An 18620-nucleotide genomic window follows, 5' to 3' on the forward strand; every position below is an offset into this window, starting at 1 on the left:
TCACCAATGACGACGAGCTAAACAATTCTCGACTACATAGCCTGGAGCATCGTCGGAAGGTAGCCAGCTTATCGGTATTTTACAGGATACATTTCGGAGAGTGCGCTGAGGAACTGTGCAACCTTGTTCCTGCGTCCCCATTTCACCATAGGACCACCAGACAATCGGCAATGCGGCATCGCTTCACGGTTAGTATTAAAAAAATACGGACTAAGCGTTTCGCTTCAACATTTCTTTTGCGATCCACCAAGAAGTGGAATGCCCAGCCTGAGTCTGTGTTTCCGCATGAGTAGGTACAATTCAGGTCCCTTTAAAGCAAGAGTGAATAGGTATCTCATAGGTAAGCGTGCTCCACCGTAGACAGCATCATCACTTACCATCAGGTGTGATCGTGGTCAAACGTTTACCTATTCATACTAATAAAAAAAAATGTAGAGATAATGTGCCAGCAGCGCATTGTCACTATTGTCAGCTAGCGTAAGTGCGTTTTCATATTATCCGATCCAATATCGGATGTAGGAAGGATTTCAAAGGAAAAAATCAAAGATGGCGGCTTAAATGTAGGGGATATATTCGGTCCTACATCCGATATCGGATCGGATAATGTGAAAACGCACTAACACTAAGTAGATTTAAAAAAAAATTAAGAGCATTCAGATTAGGAATGTCTGGTTTTTCCGTACCCGTGCGATTTATCTATTGAATGATACCGCTTCTTTTGTTAAGTACGGTCACAAAAAAGATATGATTATATTCTTCACGTCACTCAGATACAGCGGTAAATAATTTGAATAATCCTTGTACACCGAATTAACTTAGCAATCGTATTGAGAGATAACATTTATAAAAAGTGTGAAAACGTAACAGAGAAAGTTACGGAGTAAGAGACTAGTTCAGAAAATTTCGCCAAGAAGAAACTTGATACCTCATTTGTTAGGATTCCATAACTAAGTATCTAATATATATTGAATTGCAATACTTACAAAGATTTGAGATTAGGCATCTTAGTCAGATCTTCAACTTTGATATGCTCGAGCATCGGCGCATCTCTTATGGTCCTGCAAAACAAAACACTCGTATCAACCGAAATAGAATTCTGGGAATCACGGAATGTAGGCAGTTATCTAAAGCCCTAGAGCATTAACGGCTCAGCCACGACATTGGTCTAAGCGCGACAGCGGTGCGCGGCGGCCATACATTGGAGCGAGACACAGCGATTGGACTTTTCATTCGCACGTATGTATGGCTGCCGCTCACCGCTGTCGCGCTTAGACCAATGTCTTGGCTGAGCCGTAAGACTATCGCTCTTTGTTACGTAGATTCGCATCTAGAGCCCAAAGTTAAGCTACCTTTATATAGTGATAGTAAGGTATACTCAGGCTTATTAATAAGGTCGTCACAATCACACTATAAATAGTAGAAATCGTATTAATCGTTGAATACTAATTTCACTTAGAGCTGGATACTTTTATTACGCATTTTTATTAACTAGCTCATTTTTGTGATCCACTGCTTGGGAAAAGGCCTCCTCTCGCTTTTTCCACTCGACCCCGTCATTTTGTGTAGAATGCGTCCAATTCGTCTTGCCATGTCCTTTTTTTTGGTCTTCCCGAACCCCGGTCTGCATCGTCTTTGGTATTATGTGAGTCTCACTCATCATGCATACTTACTGCTTACGGCTGGCTACGGTATCTGGCCTAAAATGACCATTGTCCTCTAAGACAGTACGCCACTTTACTACGCTGAGCGACGCCAAACTTACATACATATCATGAGTATAATATTTAAAATAACTATCAATTCCAAATTTCAAATCGATATCATAAGTAGTTCTTGGGATATTTAGTAACGCCAAAGAGGATCGACTTTTATAGAGAGTTACTGACGAAGTAAAATGTGTAATCACAGTGCATAGACTGCCATCTGCACAAGCTTAAAACTTTTGAACCTCAATTTTGACAATTTGGCCATTATTCTTAGCTTGATATGTGTTAAAATGTCAAATATTAATATTATTAGCGCCATCCATCTAGCCGAGCGTCCACCCCAGGTGTAACGCCATCTAGGTCACCGTACCTTTTTCTCTATGGTTCTGAGGTACGTTTTTTAGGGTTCCGTAGTCAACTAGGAACCCTTATAGTTTCGCCATGTCTGTCTGTCCGTCCGTCCGTCCGCCCGTCCGTCCGTCCGTCCGTCCGTCCGTCCGTCCGTCCGTCCGTCCGTCCGCGGATAATCTCAGTAACCGTTAGCACTAGAAAGCTGAAATTTGGTACCAATATGTATTTCAATCACGCCGACAAAGTGCAAAAATAAAAAATGGAAAAAAATGTTTTATTAGGGTACCCCCCTTACATGTAAAGTGGGGGCTGATATTTTTTTTCATTCCAACCCCAACGTGTGATATATTGTTGGATAGGTATTTAAAAATGAATAAGGGTTTACTAAGATGGTTTTTTGATAATATTAGTATTTTCGGAAATAATCGCTCCTAAAGGAAAAAAAGTGCGTCCCCCCTCTAACTTTTGAACCGTATGTTTAAAAAATATGAAAAAAATCACAAAAGTAGAACTTTATAAAGACTTTCTAGGAAAATTGTTTTGAACTTGATAGGTTCAGTAGTTTTTGAGAAAAATACGGAAAACTACGGAACCCTACACTGAGCGTGGCCCGACACGCTCTTGGCCGGTTTTTTTTTCTTAGAATTTGTCTGTCTATAGTGTCTAAGTATACGGAGTTACATATGTCTTTGGTAATGTGCAGACAGACAGAATCGCACCGTAAGCAAGGTTGTATTAAAAGGTACCTACAGATGTCCGACAGTATGTAAGTGATAGCCGGCAGCGTGGATGGCTCGTGCTGTGAGTGACGTGATGTTTGGCTTGTACATCTCCACCGTCACCAGCTCGCCAAGCGCCCGCCGGCCTGAGAACAACAAAAAAATACAAATAAATCGACAAACTATTGAGTGGGAAACCAAAAGCGTGCTCAAATAATTTTTAAGAAAAAAAACCGCCCTTTGGTGTTCTGGTGAAAGAAACCTGCGAATGGTGGATTATGTAGAATAAAAAATACCAAAGTGTAAGTGTGCCGTTCAGTCTGGAGGAGTTCCTTCACGATCATCATCAGAAGATCCACTGCACCAAATGTCACTGTACTAAGCGTAAATGCATGCTGTTCTTATAAAAATACCAAAGTCACTATAAGTGTGCCGTCCAAATTTGAGGAGTTCCGTTCTGATCATCATCAGCAGTTCCACTGCACCAAATGTCACTATTCTGAATGAAAATGCATGCCGTTCTTATAATAATACCAAAGTCACTATAGTGTGCCGTTCAGATTTGAGGAGTTCCGTCCTGATCATCATCAGCAGTTCCACTGTAACAAATGTCACTGTTCTAAATGAAAATGCATGCTGTTAAAAAAACATACATAGACGAAACCACATAAATAACCGTGAATCATTCAAAAACTCTTATATACATAGACGAATTGAGAACTTTCCTTCCTTGAGATTTGGGGCGGCGGTTAAAAAACAGTACCAGTTTGTGCCGTTGATTTATGCATACATAATTGTATTACCGCGTGTCAGACTAATCTTAGCCATATAGGATAATTCTCTTTTTACATGAACATATTTACATAATTATATAAGAAACTAAGACTAAACTTAAAAGCTAGCTAATGTCTAAAATAGGCCCTTGAGGCATTGTACCAAGGATACTGGCGACATTTCCTCGCTGTATCGCAATGCTGATACGTTGTGCGAGGAAGTCGCCAGCTCTTCGGTCACCAGTTACCTCAACCAGACGCTTCGCGATTTCTGTGAACAACTTGTTCGCGCTGGGGCCCCATGGACCTAGAGTTTCTACACCAAAGGGTACAAAAAGGTATTCTTTGCCAAGACTTTTGTATTTATTACGTTTCAAAATTTCGGCACTTTCTGCCGCTGCGCCCGCTTTAAGCCATATTAATTGTAATGTCGGAATGTGGTTATCTTGTAAAGTGCGTAGTATTTACATTATAGCAGTATATTATACAATAGATTGGTATTTAAGCTGTTCCAGTTTTTTTAACCGCCTTCCAAATCTCAAAGGAAGGGGTTTTCAATTCGTCTGTATTTTTTTTTTAATGTTTGTTCCTCGATATCTCCGTCGTTACTGGACCGATTTTGAAATTTTTTTTTTTGATTGAATGTATATGCATACAGATTGGTCCCATTTTTCTCAGAACCCAGTTCTAATGATGGAATCCTGGAGAAATCGAGGGAACTCCTCAAATCTGAAAGGCATACATATGGTGATTTTTGTGTTTTTACAGGAACAGCATGCATTTACGTACGGAACAGTGACATTTGGTGCAGTGGAACTCCTGATGATGGTCAGAATGGAACTCCTCAAATCTGAACGGCACACTTATAGTGACTTTGGTATTTTTATAAGAACAGCATGCACTTACGTCCAGAACAGTGACATTTGGTGCAGTGGAACTACTGATGATGGTCAGAACGGAACTCCTCAAATCTGAACGGCACACTTATAGTGACTTTGGTATTTTTATAAGAACAGCATGCACTTACGTCCAGAACAGTGACATTTGGTGCAGTGGAACTACTGATGATGGTCAGAACGGAACTCCTCAAATCTGAACGGCACACTTATAGTGACTTTGATATTTTTATAAGAACAGCATGCACTTACGTCCAGAACAGTGACATTTGGTGCAGTGGAACTGCTGATGAAGAGTAAGCCGTCCCTGGTTAGAGTTCCGTTCTGATAATCATTCTCATCTGTAAGTACTTCAGAATCATCCAAATTTCAAAATTGGTTCAGAAATGACGGAGATATCGAATAACAAACATTAAAAATATACAGACGAATTGATAACATAATCTAACATTTGAAAGTATTTTATCACCAGAACCCCAAAGGAAGGCGGTTTTTTTTTTCTTAAAAATTATTTTATTTCCATAACTTCTGTTTAGTCTGCTGAGCGTTCCGCTCAACAGCAAACCATCAAATTTTGTAAAGTGGAGTAAACAAACTAATAGCTGTGATGTGAATGATCGGCGTCCATTCACATTATATAAAAATGTGTTGATACTAAGTAGTATTAATAATATTTTATTTGTAAATAAGTGTTCTTTCTGTTATTATTTGTATCACAGTTTGCAAACAACACAGTAGGTATTGTAATCGTTGATCCCCATTGATTCTCACTATGATGTGAGTGATGCGAGTTCAATGGTTCTATTCCTGTACAATGGACTCGAGAGCAGTCATTAGTGTGTTTATATGTCATTCAACGTTTGCAGCCGATCGAATGGCCGCTAAACGCACTGGTACTGTTAAACACATTAAAGTCTTCAAAGGGAAACTGAAAGAAATAAGAACCTACAACCTAACCTCCACTAAATACCTACAACAAATGAGTCTCCTGACGTAATTCATTTATGAACTACTGGGTGGCTAGCCGAATGGCACAATCGCTCACGAAACGCTCACGAAACGAAGCGCTAGTAGATATCTATCTCTATCGCGCTTGCGGATTGGCGCGACAGAGCCAGCGGCGTATCGCTTTCGTTTGGCGTCGGAGAAATGCCATTCGGCTACGGGGCTGGCCCCGTAGCCGAATGGCATTTCTCCGACGCCAAACGAAAACGAAACGCCGCGCCAGTTAGTCGGGCTTTGTCGCGCCAATATGCAAGAGCGATAGAGATAGATATCTACTAACGTTTCGTTTCGTGAACGTTTCGTGAGCGTTTGTGCCATTCGGCTACGCACCCTGGCCCCGTAGCCGAATGGCATTTCTCCGACGCCAAACGAAAGCGATACGCCGCTGGCTCTGTCGCGCCAATACGCAAGCGCGATAGAGATAGATATCTACTAGCGCTTCGTTTCGTGAGCGTTTCGTGAGCGTTTGTGCCATTCGGCTACGCACCCTGGTCTTTAATTTGTTGCTTGGTCTTTAATTAAAAGGTGTGTGTGCATGTAGGATTGGGCCGGTCATGTCTGCCGCAGAGATGACAATAGGTGGGACAATCACCAGTATAAAAAAACCGGCCAAGTGCGAGTCGGACTCGCCCACCGAGGGTTCCGTACAAACTTTCTTTCAAACTACCTAGTAAAAATAATCTCATATTTTCATATAACTCTAATGACTTGACTAGAAGACAAAAGTATAGGCACTAATGAGTATTATACTATAGTGTATAGCGCCATCTCCCGGTCAATTTGCTAACTAATTTGCGCGACCTGGTTTTTCAGGGATAATTCTTTATAATGTTAACCGATTTAAACAGTTTTTACTTTATTGGACAGAAGATGGTTTACGTAACATCTCGTATTAATTTTAAGTGCGGTATACATCCGCAAGGGTGGGTAAATTGAAAGTAAAAATCTGAAAAGGTTTTTGTGAATTAAAAAAAAAGTATTCAAAATACAAACACGATTATATTTTTCCTGTAATATATAGCATAAAACCAATGTTTACTAAAATTTTCATAATTTTTCGTTGGTAAACTTCGGAGATAAGGGGGGGGGAACGGTATTTTTTTTAAATTTTCCTTCAAAATTCTTTTTTTTCCACAACAAAAAAATTATAAAAAATAGTTTATTTACGTTCAATTTGAGCTCTTTCCAACGATACCCCACTTGACCTAGTAACTTGAAATTTACAGTTTGCCCCCCTTTCATTTTGGCCATTTTCTACAATTAAAATTAATATATTTAAAAAAATTATACTTTCTATTTGTAGAGGTTTACAATGTTCACAACTATTCCAAATTTCAAGTTGATAGCATTAGTAGTTCTCGAGATATTTAATTAGGAATGTGACAGACGGACAGACAGACGGACAGAGTCGCACCATAAGGGTTCCTGTTGTACCTTTTTGGTACGGAACCGTAAAAAGTGATAATTTCTGTACCTTGTCGCTTTAAATCGTTTGACAATTTCGTATGACATTTCCAACAAGACGTTTATGTGACAAGGTTGAAGGTATAGAAATCATCACATATTTATGCCGGTGACTGAACCAGCTAATATTGCTATGGAGGCCTCGCCTGGAAAGCCGAAGTGGCGGGAAACCACGAGCCAGGTTGGACGACATCAAAAAGACGGCAGGGCCGACCTGGCACAGAACTGCCGCATATAGAACTGAATGGAAGTCTATGAAAGCGAACATAATATATTATTTCTTTTCCTTTTTAATTGAATACTTATGTTGACTGTTAGTGCATTCATCTTACTTAACTTTCTGTTTTGTTTTCTCTTTCTTTATATTCCACTTTTGTGAGCATGTGTGTGCGTTGGTATAAGTGCTAGCATTAGTTTAATTAATATTACTTTGTATCTATCTGTGAGATCCTGTAATTGGCTTTCTGAATCATATCTTGTTGTATACTGCTAGTTTTATAGCTGTTGATTCTCCATAACATAAATAAATAAATAAATAAATATGTTCAGCGGTGGACGTGAACATACTGAGAAGAAGAAGAGAAAATGTGTGTGGGTTCATAACTGGAGTTCGGGGGTTCGGTACTCTACCCATAACTTACTCAAAATATTGTATTAAATTTAAAGGGATAATAGATAATTTTAACACTAGGCGTATAGGTAATAATACTCGTAGCATAGCATTAATCTTTAATATAGTCTCAATGTCAGCGTAATTGATGTTTAGTTTAAATATCTCATTAACCCACATTGTCTCATGTATTTATTGCTAGGTATTATGCCTTCAATGTCGCGCTAAAACTCTTCGTCACGATGCAGTATGACAATAGACATAGACATAACGGTTTAATAAATATGATCCCATTTGCAAACTTTTGTGTTGCATTTAACTTATTAATGTACCTAGCAGTGGCAGGGGCGGCTCACTCCGCGATTCTATCGACGCGCTACAAGTACATGCTGGCGGCCGCGAGTTCGCGGCCTAATTAGGGGTGGCGCGCGTTCTCACGGCACGCACGTTCACACTTTCTATTGTAGCTTTACGTCGAGTTTTTTTTTAAGGTACATATGCGTTGTCCGCGTTTGGAATGGCTAATAAAGCTTAGTTAAATAGACATCATGAATAAAATAGGACAATCTAACACAGATCTACTATTCCTACGGAGAAGTTCAATAAGGCTTGTGATGTTGGGACTTAAAAATATATAAATACTGTATATGTATACTATACCTAGAAAGTACCCAAGACTTTGATATAATAGTACTTATAACATTTTATCTGAGTACTAATTCGTTTTAATCCATTAGGCAACCCTATCGTCCGACGCTGCGCACGTGCGGCTCGTTTCTTTGTGAGAATTTTGTAGGCATTTAAAAAGGCGGCATTTTGTAAACATCAAAGCAGTGGGCCTTCTGTACTTGTACTATTATATATTCTGTGGCATTAGATTAATTGTTGTAACCTTATCATTTTATTAAAGTGTCGAAAGAGTTTCTTCGTGATTGATATAAATCACTTCGTGCACGCCACCCGACTTCCGGAGGTCAGGAAAATCACTTTTTCATCACACCCGCACTTTAAATGTGCTATTGCACGCAGGCGGAGCGTGAGTTATAGAAAAATCGTTCTCCCAAGGGAATAATGAAATTTCTTGTACCGAACTTAACTTTTTTACATCTATTTACATATTTTTTACATTGCGAGTGTGATGAAAAACATTGTGTGTAACTCGGGGAGTATGAATATTACAAACTCGAGTCTTTAAATAGCTCCGGCAAACCGTCGCGATTTAACTTACTCTTGTTTATTAATAGTAATATTCAGCTTCTTCCCCTTGTTGCACAATGTACTATTTCCGTAATGGTAAAGGAAATTACTCTTTTGAGTGTAAATGCGTGTAACGAACTTTTAGTGTGTAGAATTTCAGTACCTAAGGTCAGGCAAAGTAGATGCAGCCACTCTAAAAATAGAAGAAGCTACTAAAGGTGGAGTGGTTGGTGAAATTGTGCCACAAATACAAAACAGTGCCTCTAGCCTTGGTAAGGACCACAGATATAGGAAGGAAGGAGATCGGACATGCCGAGCGGTTTATATTAAATCCGCCTGTCGCATGTTCTTGAATCCACACACTTGTAGATGGACGCTCTTATTGCGCAATAGGTACACGAACATCATTTCCATGTCCGTGTACATGCGAACGACATACATTGTGACAGTTGGGTTATTGTCCATCTGTGGCCCTCTTATATTTTTAATTCAATCGTTGTTAATTGCGACTGGCCTTATGTCGCTTAAAAACGTTGTTATGCCTGTTTCCTACATTGTCAATGCATGGCGCTAGCCTCTGTTTGTTCACAGACCGCTCAGCAAACATAATTGTCAATTTTAAACACCGTTATCAGTGACGTGTCGAATGTAATCGTGATAACATTGAGGACGATCTGGGCCAATGCAAAGTCTAATTGAACATCTTTACAAGACAAATTTGTACAAGGCCTGAAGCGATCGGCTGGGTCATGATGCAGACATAGTTTATAGTTCGACAAACCCTCAAATGCTGAAAGCACATTAAAATATGGTTTAAGGGCATCCATTAGACGAGCTCTTTAAAACGGTTGAAGATTAATTCACCTTCACAGTGTCATAAAGTGTACAAAGTCTGGGCATACCTACTTAATCTCCTAGCGTTTCAATTGCTTTGAGTTTGGTGGCAATTTTTCTCCGTAAGTGTTCCATGGATGCCTATTTTTTTATTAGAAGTCGTAGAACTAAGAAAACCAATTCGACTCACGGGATTCCGGTAATAACGTTGCAACTGAGGTCAAAGCAGTTGAGACACTTCAAACGCTTGGAGAAATACCTGCCTGAAATGATATGGTTGGATTGCAATACAGATTACAGATTGTTAAGTTGGACAAACACCAGATGAGCAGAAAAGCTGAGTGGATGCGCATTTAATTCGGACAGCTAAAGACAAGCTGTTTAATGCATACCTACAATAAAATTGTGCAACAGAATGCATGTTTCAATCACTGAAACTCTAAATATCATCTTGATTGCTATAATACTAAGGTGCCTATGTATGATGAGCATACACTTTCAAAGTAGACATGCGCAAAATGTTTCACCTAAAAGAATAATAAGTTACCTTTCTTACACTGTGACTGAAAGAACTTCACTCTAATAGTTCAGTAGCTCAACAGATACATCAGCAGTATTCGTTTCAGTTCTGTCATTTTTGAATATATTGAATGATGATTGGATGGACCGAATTTGACACAAAAACAGACAGTTATATGAATGTCAACTAAATACAAACTAAATGTCAATATTCAATGCGTTCAGCCATGCACGAAATTGCGTCGGGTCGGGTGTGCAGGTCTTCTGGTGGTCTCGAGTATGAGTGCAGAGGGCATCGCTGATATGAATGAATGAGTTGAATCTTTCATTCGCGAACTAACTCATAATATCTTGCTCATATCTAGTTCTAAGTAATTGACCGATCACTGACCAGCTTTCGTGCTGGACACAGAATATCGTATCGTGACTCATTCTCATGAAATACACTGTCGTGCATTTGGTTAAGTAATCTGGCCCGTCAAAACATTTCAACGAGCCGTTGAATTACCTCATCATAAATTATTTATAAATTAGGCTATTTTAAGCGGGATTTTCCGCGTTCGTGAAGGTATTTTGTATTTTAGATATGATGGAAGCGATTTATCTTTACGATGTTCATGGTTATCAAAACTACTAACAAACTAAGTACGTTTTGTTCTTTTCAACACTTAATTAATTTCGTCAATGTGTCTGAAATTTTCCCATTTTGTAAACAGGGTTATTACATTTTGTGCTACTGTAGAATAATTTAAAAACTAATTTCTTTTTAGTGACAAAACCGGCCAAGAGCGTGTCGGGCCACGCTCAGTGTAGGGTTCCGTAGTTTTCCGTATTTTTCTCAAAAACTACTGAACCTATCAAGTTCAAAATAATTTTCCTAGAAAGTCTTTATAAAGTTCTACTTTTCTAATTTTTTTCATATTTTTTAAACATATGGTTCAAAAGTTAGAGGGGGGGGGGGGACGCACTTTTTTTCCTTTAGGAGTAATTATTTCCGAAAATATTAATATTATTAAAAAATGATTTTAGTAAACCCTTATTCATTTTTAAATACCTATCCAACAATATATCACACGTTGGGGTTGGAATGAAAAAAATTATCAGCCCCCACTTTACATGTAGGGGGGGTACCCTAATAAAACATTTTTTTCAACTTTTTATTTTTGGGTGAATTTCTCAGCGTGATTTTTTTGTGGCGGAGCTGAAATTCATTGTGTGGGCTAATTGTTTCCGGGTTTTTATTTTTTTTATGAAAAACAATCCTAAAATACTACCTTCGGCAACATTGCAAATTGTTACAAGTGTTATGTATATTTATTTAAAAATAATTATCCATCGAAATTCTAATTTTGGTGTAGCGTCCAGAGCCTGTTTTTAGCGGATTATTGGTATGGTAAATCCAGTAAATCCGCAGCTATAAAGATAACTTGCCATAACTTCATTCTTTATTACATTAAGTATATTTTAAGATGACATAAGTCAATATTATTATACAATTTGACACTTATAACTGAGCACCAAAAGTTGTCCGGGGGAAAGAACCAATTTTGGTGGTAAGTATTGAAATCATTTTTATGGTTAAACGAGACGCAGCAAGACGAACAAACGTGTCGTAACATGACCATTCAGGTTCGTTCCTGCATTTAGACATGACACAAGTGTCATACCTTGCTGGATTGGTCCGCCCCACACAAAAATATCTAATTTTGGTGGGTCGTAATACTTTTTCCACCAAAATTGCATAAATTTTGGTGGTGAACATATTGAGGGCAGTAACGTTTTTGTTTCTATTTGAAAAGTATTTATTACATGTTAAAAGTTTATTGTTTCAAGTAGAAAATAATAGAAAAATGAATAAAAGGCTTTATTTTTTATTTTATTTTTTATTTTTGTGGGTAGACCAATTTTGGTGGCGACCATGTCATTGAAATCGTAATTTCTCTAAAACTACTTATTATAATGAAAGGTCATTGATACATAACATTGCTAATAATTAGTTATGTAACATCAGTACATAATTTCAACAAAAATTACAAAACTAAAAAAATCCACCAAAATTAGGCAAATTTCGAGTATGTTGAAATTCACCCTTTTGCACTTTGTTAGCGTGATTGATATACATATTGGTACCAAATTTCAGCTTTCTAGTGCTTACGGTTACTGAGATTATCCGCGGACGGACGGACGGACGGACGGACGAACAGACAGACATGGCGAAACTATAAGTAAGGGTTCCTAGTTGACTACGGAACCCTAAAAAATGAGTAATATGTACCATCGGCAACACTGTTAGCTGTACATTTTGTAATCCTTATTAAAATGACATGAAGTCTACCGATGGTTTGTTAATGGTGTTCCTGTTTACAGATAGGTTCCTTACACCAGAACCAGTAAAAAAAAGTTGTTAAGTACAAATAAGGGTAAGTACAAATAGAAAAGCTATTACAGATTATTTAAATAGCATTAAATAAAACCAATAAAGATATTACAATTCACAATAATAGTAGGTATTTGAAAGTGGGGATAAAATTCGTAAACATACGATTGATCAATATCACGGCAGACCGAGGTCGCCGTGGGCACAGTATAATAAAGAGTACGGGATAAGAAGAGCATATATAAATATTTTGAATGTTTGTGGGGCGAATCAATCAACTTGTTTGGAGAAGATATGTGGGGCTTCGGACCGAAATCGAATTTGTAGCGCCAGTACAGTCAGCGTCAATTGCAGACATAAAAATACGCGAAAGATTTAACGACATAATTATATAAGTACCTAACTACATATTTTATTTAGCTAAGTAAGGATGTAATATGTGGTTTTTCAAAATAAAAGACTAAGTTCAATATATAATTTCCAGTTGAAATTCTAGTAGCAATTTTGATAAAATATTGCCTTATTTATTATTTAAACTCGGTCAAACAAGTCTGTCAGTAAATAAGAACAAAGAAAACTATAGGTATCCTTCTCTCTAGCACCCTAAAAAAAAAGGATGCATATAGTTTTCTTTGTTCTTATTTACTGACAGACTTATTTGGCAGAGTATATATAAGTATATACCGACGATCTCGGAAACCGCTCTAACGATTTCGCTGAAATTTATGTGGGGTTTTCCGGGGTGAAAAATCGATCTAGCTTACTTAGCCTTAGATCCCGGAAAACGCGAATTTTCGAGTTTTCATGCGTTTTTCTTTCGCGTTGTAAACGCATAAATTTATGGTCGTTAATTTCGCCGACCGCGCATCGGCTGAGCGTAGCGGTCAACCTAATTTTCGCAGGCACACCGCGGTTCTCAGGGTTTCGAGTCCCGGCCAGAAATAAAGTCTTTTTTTTGTATTTATAAGTTTTTTTTTTATCTAAAGACGTGATATAATAAAATAGAACCGCCCAGATATTAGGTACATACCTATTTGTACAACGCTTATTGCTTTAGGCGGGGAACGGTACGTACGTAACATCTTTTAGCAATTCATACTCAATTGCTGTTGGTAACTGGGTCTGGTTGGTAACGTAACATAACTATTATAATAAATAATAAATATAAATAAATAAATAAATATTGGGGACACCTTACACAGATCAACTTAGCCCCAAACTAAGCAAAGCTTCTACTATGGGTGCTAACTAATCGACGATATACCACAGAATATATAATAGTACAAGTACAGAAGGCCCACTGCTTTGATGTTCACGAAATGCCGCCTTTTTAAATGCCTACAAAATTCTCACAAAGAAACGAGCCGCACGTGCGCAGCGTCGGACGATAGGGTTGCCTAATGGATTAAAACGAATTAGTACTCAGATAAAATGTTATAAGTACTATTATATCAAAGTCTTGGGTACTTTCTAGGTATAGTATACATATACAGTATCTATATATTTTTAAGTCCCAACATCACAAGCCTTATTGAACTTTTCCGTAGGAATAGTAGATCTGTGTTAGATTGTCCTATTTTATTCATATGTCTATTTAACTAAGCTTTATTAGCCATTCCAAACGCGGACAACGCATATGTACCTTAAAAAAAATCTCGACGTAAAGCTACAATAGAAAGTGTGAACGTGCGTGCCGTGAGAACGCGCGCCACTCCTAATTAGGCCGCGAACTCGCGGCCGCCAGCATGTACTTGTAGCGCGTCGATAGAATCGCGGAGTGAGCCGCCCCTGGATATACATACTTAAATAGATAAATACATACTTATATACATAGAAAACATCCATGACTCAGGAACATATCACTGCTCATACACAAATAAAAGCCCTTACCGTGATTCGAATTCGAATCCAGGACCGCGGCTTAGCAGGCAGGGTCACTACCGACTGAGCCAGACCGGTCGTCAAAAAATCCATAGGTATTAATATTATAATTATAAATGGGAAAGTGTGTGTGTCTGTTTTTTTGTCCGTCTTTCACGGCAAAACAGAGTGACAATTGACGTGATTTTTTAAGCGGAGATAGTTGAAGGGATGGAGAGTGACATAGGCTACTTTTTGTTTTGTCTCTTTCTAACGCGAGTGAAGCCGCGGGCAAAAGCTAGAAAAAAACAAAATTAATTTATGCGCTCTGAACTTACAGCTTTATTATAATAACTTAAGCTGTCACAAGCTTAGGGCGTTTATTTTTCCACACCCCTTTATCATTTCCATAAATGTTTAGATTCAAAAGGTGTGGCTTGCTTACGTTACTGTTTGCGTTTCTCTCAGTCCAAATATTACGTTCCCCACTTTTCCATCACACTTGTGGGCGGCCCTTGACCGTGTTTACCATATAGCTGTATTTAATCATGCCTAACATCACTTAGTCACGAACGTTTTATGATCTCGGCAAATAGTGTCACAACTTTAGGGAGACTAGTTAAAATCTAAGTGTCATTGCCATGGCTATTTTTATTGCTTTCGTAGACTTTTTTAATTACAGACAGATTTAGCGATATTTTTAATTGAAAAGAATGCAGGGTTCATTAGCCATTGGCTTTTTAATTTCGAGAATAAGATCGCGAGAGCACTCCGTAGTTTGAAAAACAAACTCATATCGTCTGTGTCTATCAAAAAATTGTCATAAAAAAATTAACTTTGCTATATATTTTTAAAGTCCAACGCCTTATGTTAGGATCCTTATCAAACACAGACGAGACGAAGGGTAAATTGCATTACCTAAATAGGTTTAGGTAACTTTAAAACAGGGATAATTTTGAAAATTGCAAATACATCTACTTATAGGTACGAACCTAGATGCACTGTTTACTTCTGCAACTTGTAACAGATAATGCAATACATTAGCACGTTATTGACGTCAATGTGGCCACACCTTAGATCTAGGTCTGAGCCTAGGCATTGAAGTGTAGCTCTTTCTAAGAGAAGAAGTCTGAATTCTGAATTACTACGTAATTGACAAAATGTATTTATTTAAATTTTATTGCGCATAAATCAAACACTTAATGCCTAATGGCATTCTATACTCAGTCACCCATCGGGATAAACAGAAACAAGTAAAAATGTTGCAAAGAGAATGAAAAATAACAAAGATTAATGTAATTAACCGAAAACAACTGAACTACTTTACAAAATACTGATAATTAAAATAAAATACATAAATAAGAATATACATAGGTATATTTTATTTGATTATGAGGTAAGCGACCTACCTACTCGTATACGCTTTACTCTGCTAGGTAATAGTAATAGGTATAGCTATTATGCTTGGGGTAGGCCCTCCACCTTATCCATACTAATATTATAAATGGGAAAGTGTGTGTCTGTTTGTTTGTCCGTCCTTCACGGCAAAACGGAGCGACGAATTGTCGTGATTTTGTAAGCGGAGGTAGTTGAAGGGATGGAGAGTGACATAGGCTACTTTTTATCTCTTTCTAACGCGAGCGAAGCCGCGGGTAAAAGCTAGTATCATATATACCTACTTTCACTGTGTAATTTGGTCCTATAACATTTTGCAAGAAATGTCGTGTTGCTCGTCACTAAAGAAAGTATCAAGGAAACGCGTAATTCCCGGCCTGCCAGTAATCGTTTCTTGTCGTGACAATCAACATAAATAACAAACATCCAGTGGTCAAGGCTATGACCCAATTAAGGAGTTTGCATCAATAAATTGTTTATGCCAATATTTTGTGCTAGTCTGTTTAGAAGTCATAAAAATGTACCTAGGTCCCATACATTCCACGTCTCTTCTCCGAACAGATCCAATTCAATTGACTCCAATAGGTCAGTGTCTATTATTAATTATTTATTTTTCGGTTTTGTTACAGTTTCGTTATCAGGATTCTAGCCGATTATAACATCACTGCTTTTGTCATAGGAAAAAAACTCTTAATTACCTTAAATCTGTACATAAATTAAAAATTGTTGATGATCAGTTGTTTGCCCAATCAATACCTATAATTTTTGTCAAATGATTATTTTTCTGGATCTCTCGCGGCCACGCGAAAGCAACGATGGCGCCATCTATACAAAACCTTTTGATATTGCCACATATTGCCAACCCCATCGCCATTTCTATAAATTAAGAACGCTAAATAAAAGTTATATCAATCGAGATATATTATCTTCAATATGTGTAATGTGTGCAGTTTTTTTATGCAGGTAATTAGTCTGATTTAAAGTTAAATTTATGTTACAGGCCAGCTAATAACACAATGTGGCAATTTATTAAACCAGCAATTCTCGAAAAGTTTGTACATTTAGACAGGGGCGGCTCACTCCGCGATACTATCGCCGCGCTACAAGTACATGCTGGCGGCCGCGAGTTCGCGGCCTAATCAGGGGTGGCGCGCGTTCTTACGGAACGCACGTTCGCACTTTCTATTGTTACTTTACGTCGCAAGTTTTTTTAAAGCTTTATATGCGATGTCCGCGTGTGAATGGCTAATAGTGCTTAGTTAAATAGACATCACGAATAAAATAGTACAATCTTACACAGATCTACTATTGATATTGATTAAGTCAATAAGGCTTGTGATGATGGGACTTAAACAAAAATATATAAATACTGTATATACATATACCTAGAAATTACCCAAGACTGGAATATAATATTATAGTATAACATTTTATACATAGGCAACCCTATCGTCCGACGCTGCCGCACGTGCGGCTCGTTTCTTTGTTAGAATTTTGTAGGCAAAAGAAAAAAAAAAGAAAAGGCGGCATTTCGTGAACATCTAAGCAGTGGGCCTTCTGTACTTGTACTATTCAACGTGTTTCCGGTATCACTCAAAACCTCAGACACCCCAACTGATTTTTATTTTTTTAAACTCATCTAGAGTATTCATCTTTTAATCTGATCGTTACTTTTTTTTAATTGAATTTTTAGTTTTCTGTACAGCTCTACTTACCTTTTAGCTCTACACTCAATAAAATAATTGCTAACTACCATCATAAACCATAAGACTATTTATTTGTGTACGTTACTGCAACGACATAAGGTTTACCAATAGACAGCTAAGATATATGTCACTGTAAAACACTTTACTTAAAGCTTTGTCACAGTAAACTTCAAATTGGACAGGTAATCGCAGTAAGCAAATAAACTCAATATTCAAAATGACAAGGTTGTAATTAGGTACGAGTTCAATTTGTTATGACTTATGATAAACATTAAGATTAAACTGACAAACAACGTCAAACTAGTAGCGGAAAAAATAATCGTCCAAGTAACCGGCCAGTATTAATACCCCTAAATACTGAAAAAAGGTAAACAACCTCTAGCAATGCAATATACACAATGTTGTATTACGAGTACAATAGAATGGGCACGTAAAAAATAACTAATAATACTAATTTAAATAAAAATATTACCCCCATCAAGATATAGCTCAATCGATTCTACTCTCGATTCTGAACAAACTGTTTTCAGGTTTTTAGTGTTAAGTGAAACACGGTGTATATTCTGTGATTTAGATCACGTCTTTGATCTTGATAAAAATTGGTAGGCTGATAGAGTCCATGATGCTGAGCAAGATCCACTAGGTTTCCCTAAATGTCCCAGGTAGTTTGTATGAAGCTTTCCTTCTTTGTTACCGAAAATGTATAGAAATCTGGTAACAAAAAAGGAAGGGAATGATTTAATTAAAGAACACGTTTCAATCTTCATTAAGTATATACACGAAGACACGACACAAGACGGTATATTGTCGAAGCTAATGGTAATGAGTGTGTCACGGCGCGCTAAGTGAGGAGTCAACAGAACGAAGGAAACCAATTAGGAAGATGGGACACGTGTCCGTCGTGACAACAGATACTGTGCTTTTGTAAAATAACAAAGCTAAATTAATATTGTCCTGCCCACTACACTCAGTTAACAAAATAATAATTCTTTCACTGTACAAGCTATTCGACTCTGGAATGCACTTCTCCTGACTATAAGACAGGCCCCAAGTAAGTTAATTTTCAAACGCATGCTGCACCAGCATCTGCTGAGTGCGGCACAAGTTAATTAGTTCTCCTTCGCCCATATGCATAATGTTTATAATATATTATTTGTATGTATATTTGTGTATAAGTATACGTGTAATGATATTATTTAATGGATTAT

General features: G+C 37.6%; 1 protein-coding gene across 3 annotated transcripts in view; it reads right to left on the reverse strand.

Moving 5' to 3' along the window:
* Nucleotides 1–18620, reverse strand: part of LOC125230347 (lutropin-choriogonadotropic hormone receptor) — a 48169-nt gene that overhangs the window by 13555 nt on the left and 15994 nt on the right. For 2 of the 3 annotated variants that reach the window (XM_048135482.1, XM_048135483.1), the window contains exon 1: nucleotides 984–1031. Coding sequence is in view for 1 of the 3 variants with exons in the window: in XM_048135481.1 (XP_047991438.1) it covers nucleotides 984–1058; nucleotides 2808–2922 (190 nt within the window). In the remaining 2 variants the exon portion in view is untranslated. Of the gene's footprint in view, nucleotides 1–983; nucleotides 1059–2807; nucleotides 2923–18620 lie in introns of those variants that run through there. The other variant, XM_048135481.1, reaches the window with a different exon arrangement.

The sequence above is a fragment of the Leguminivora glycinivorella genome, chromosome 10 (genome assembly GCF_023078275.1).
Source record: "Leguminivora glycinivorella isolate SPB_JAAS2020 chromosome 10, LegGlyc_1.1, whole genome shotgun sequence".
NCBI lineage: Eukaryota > Metazoa > Arthropoda > Insecta > Lepidoptera > Tortricidae > Leguminivora > Leguminivora glycinivorella.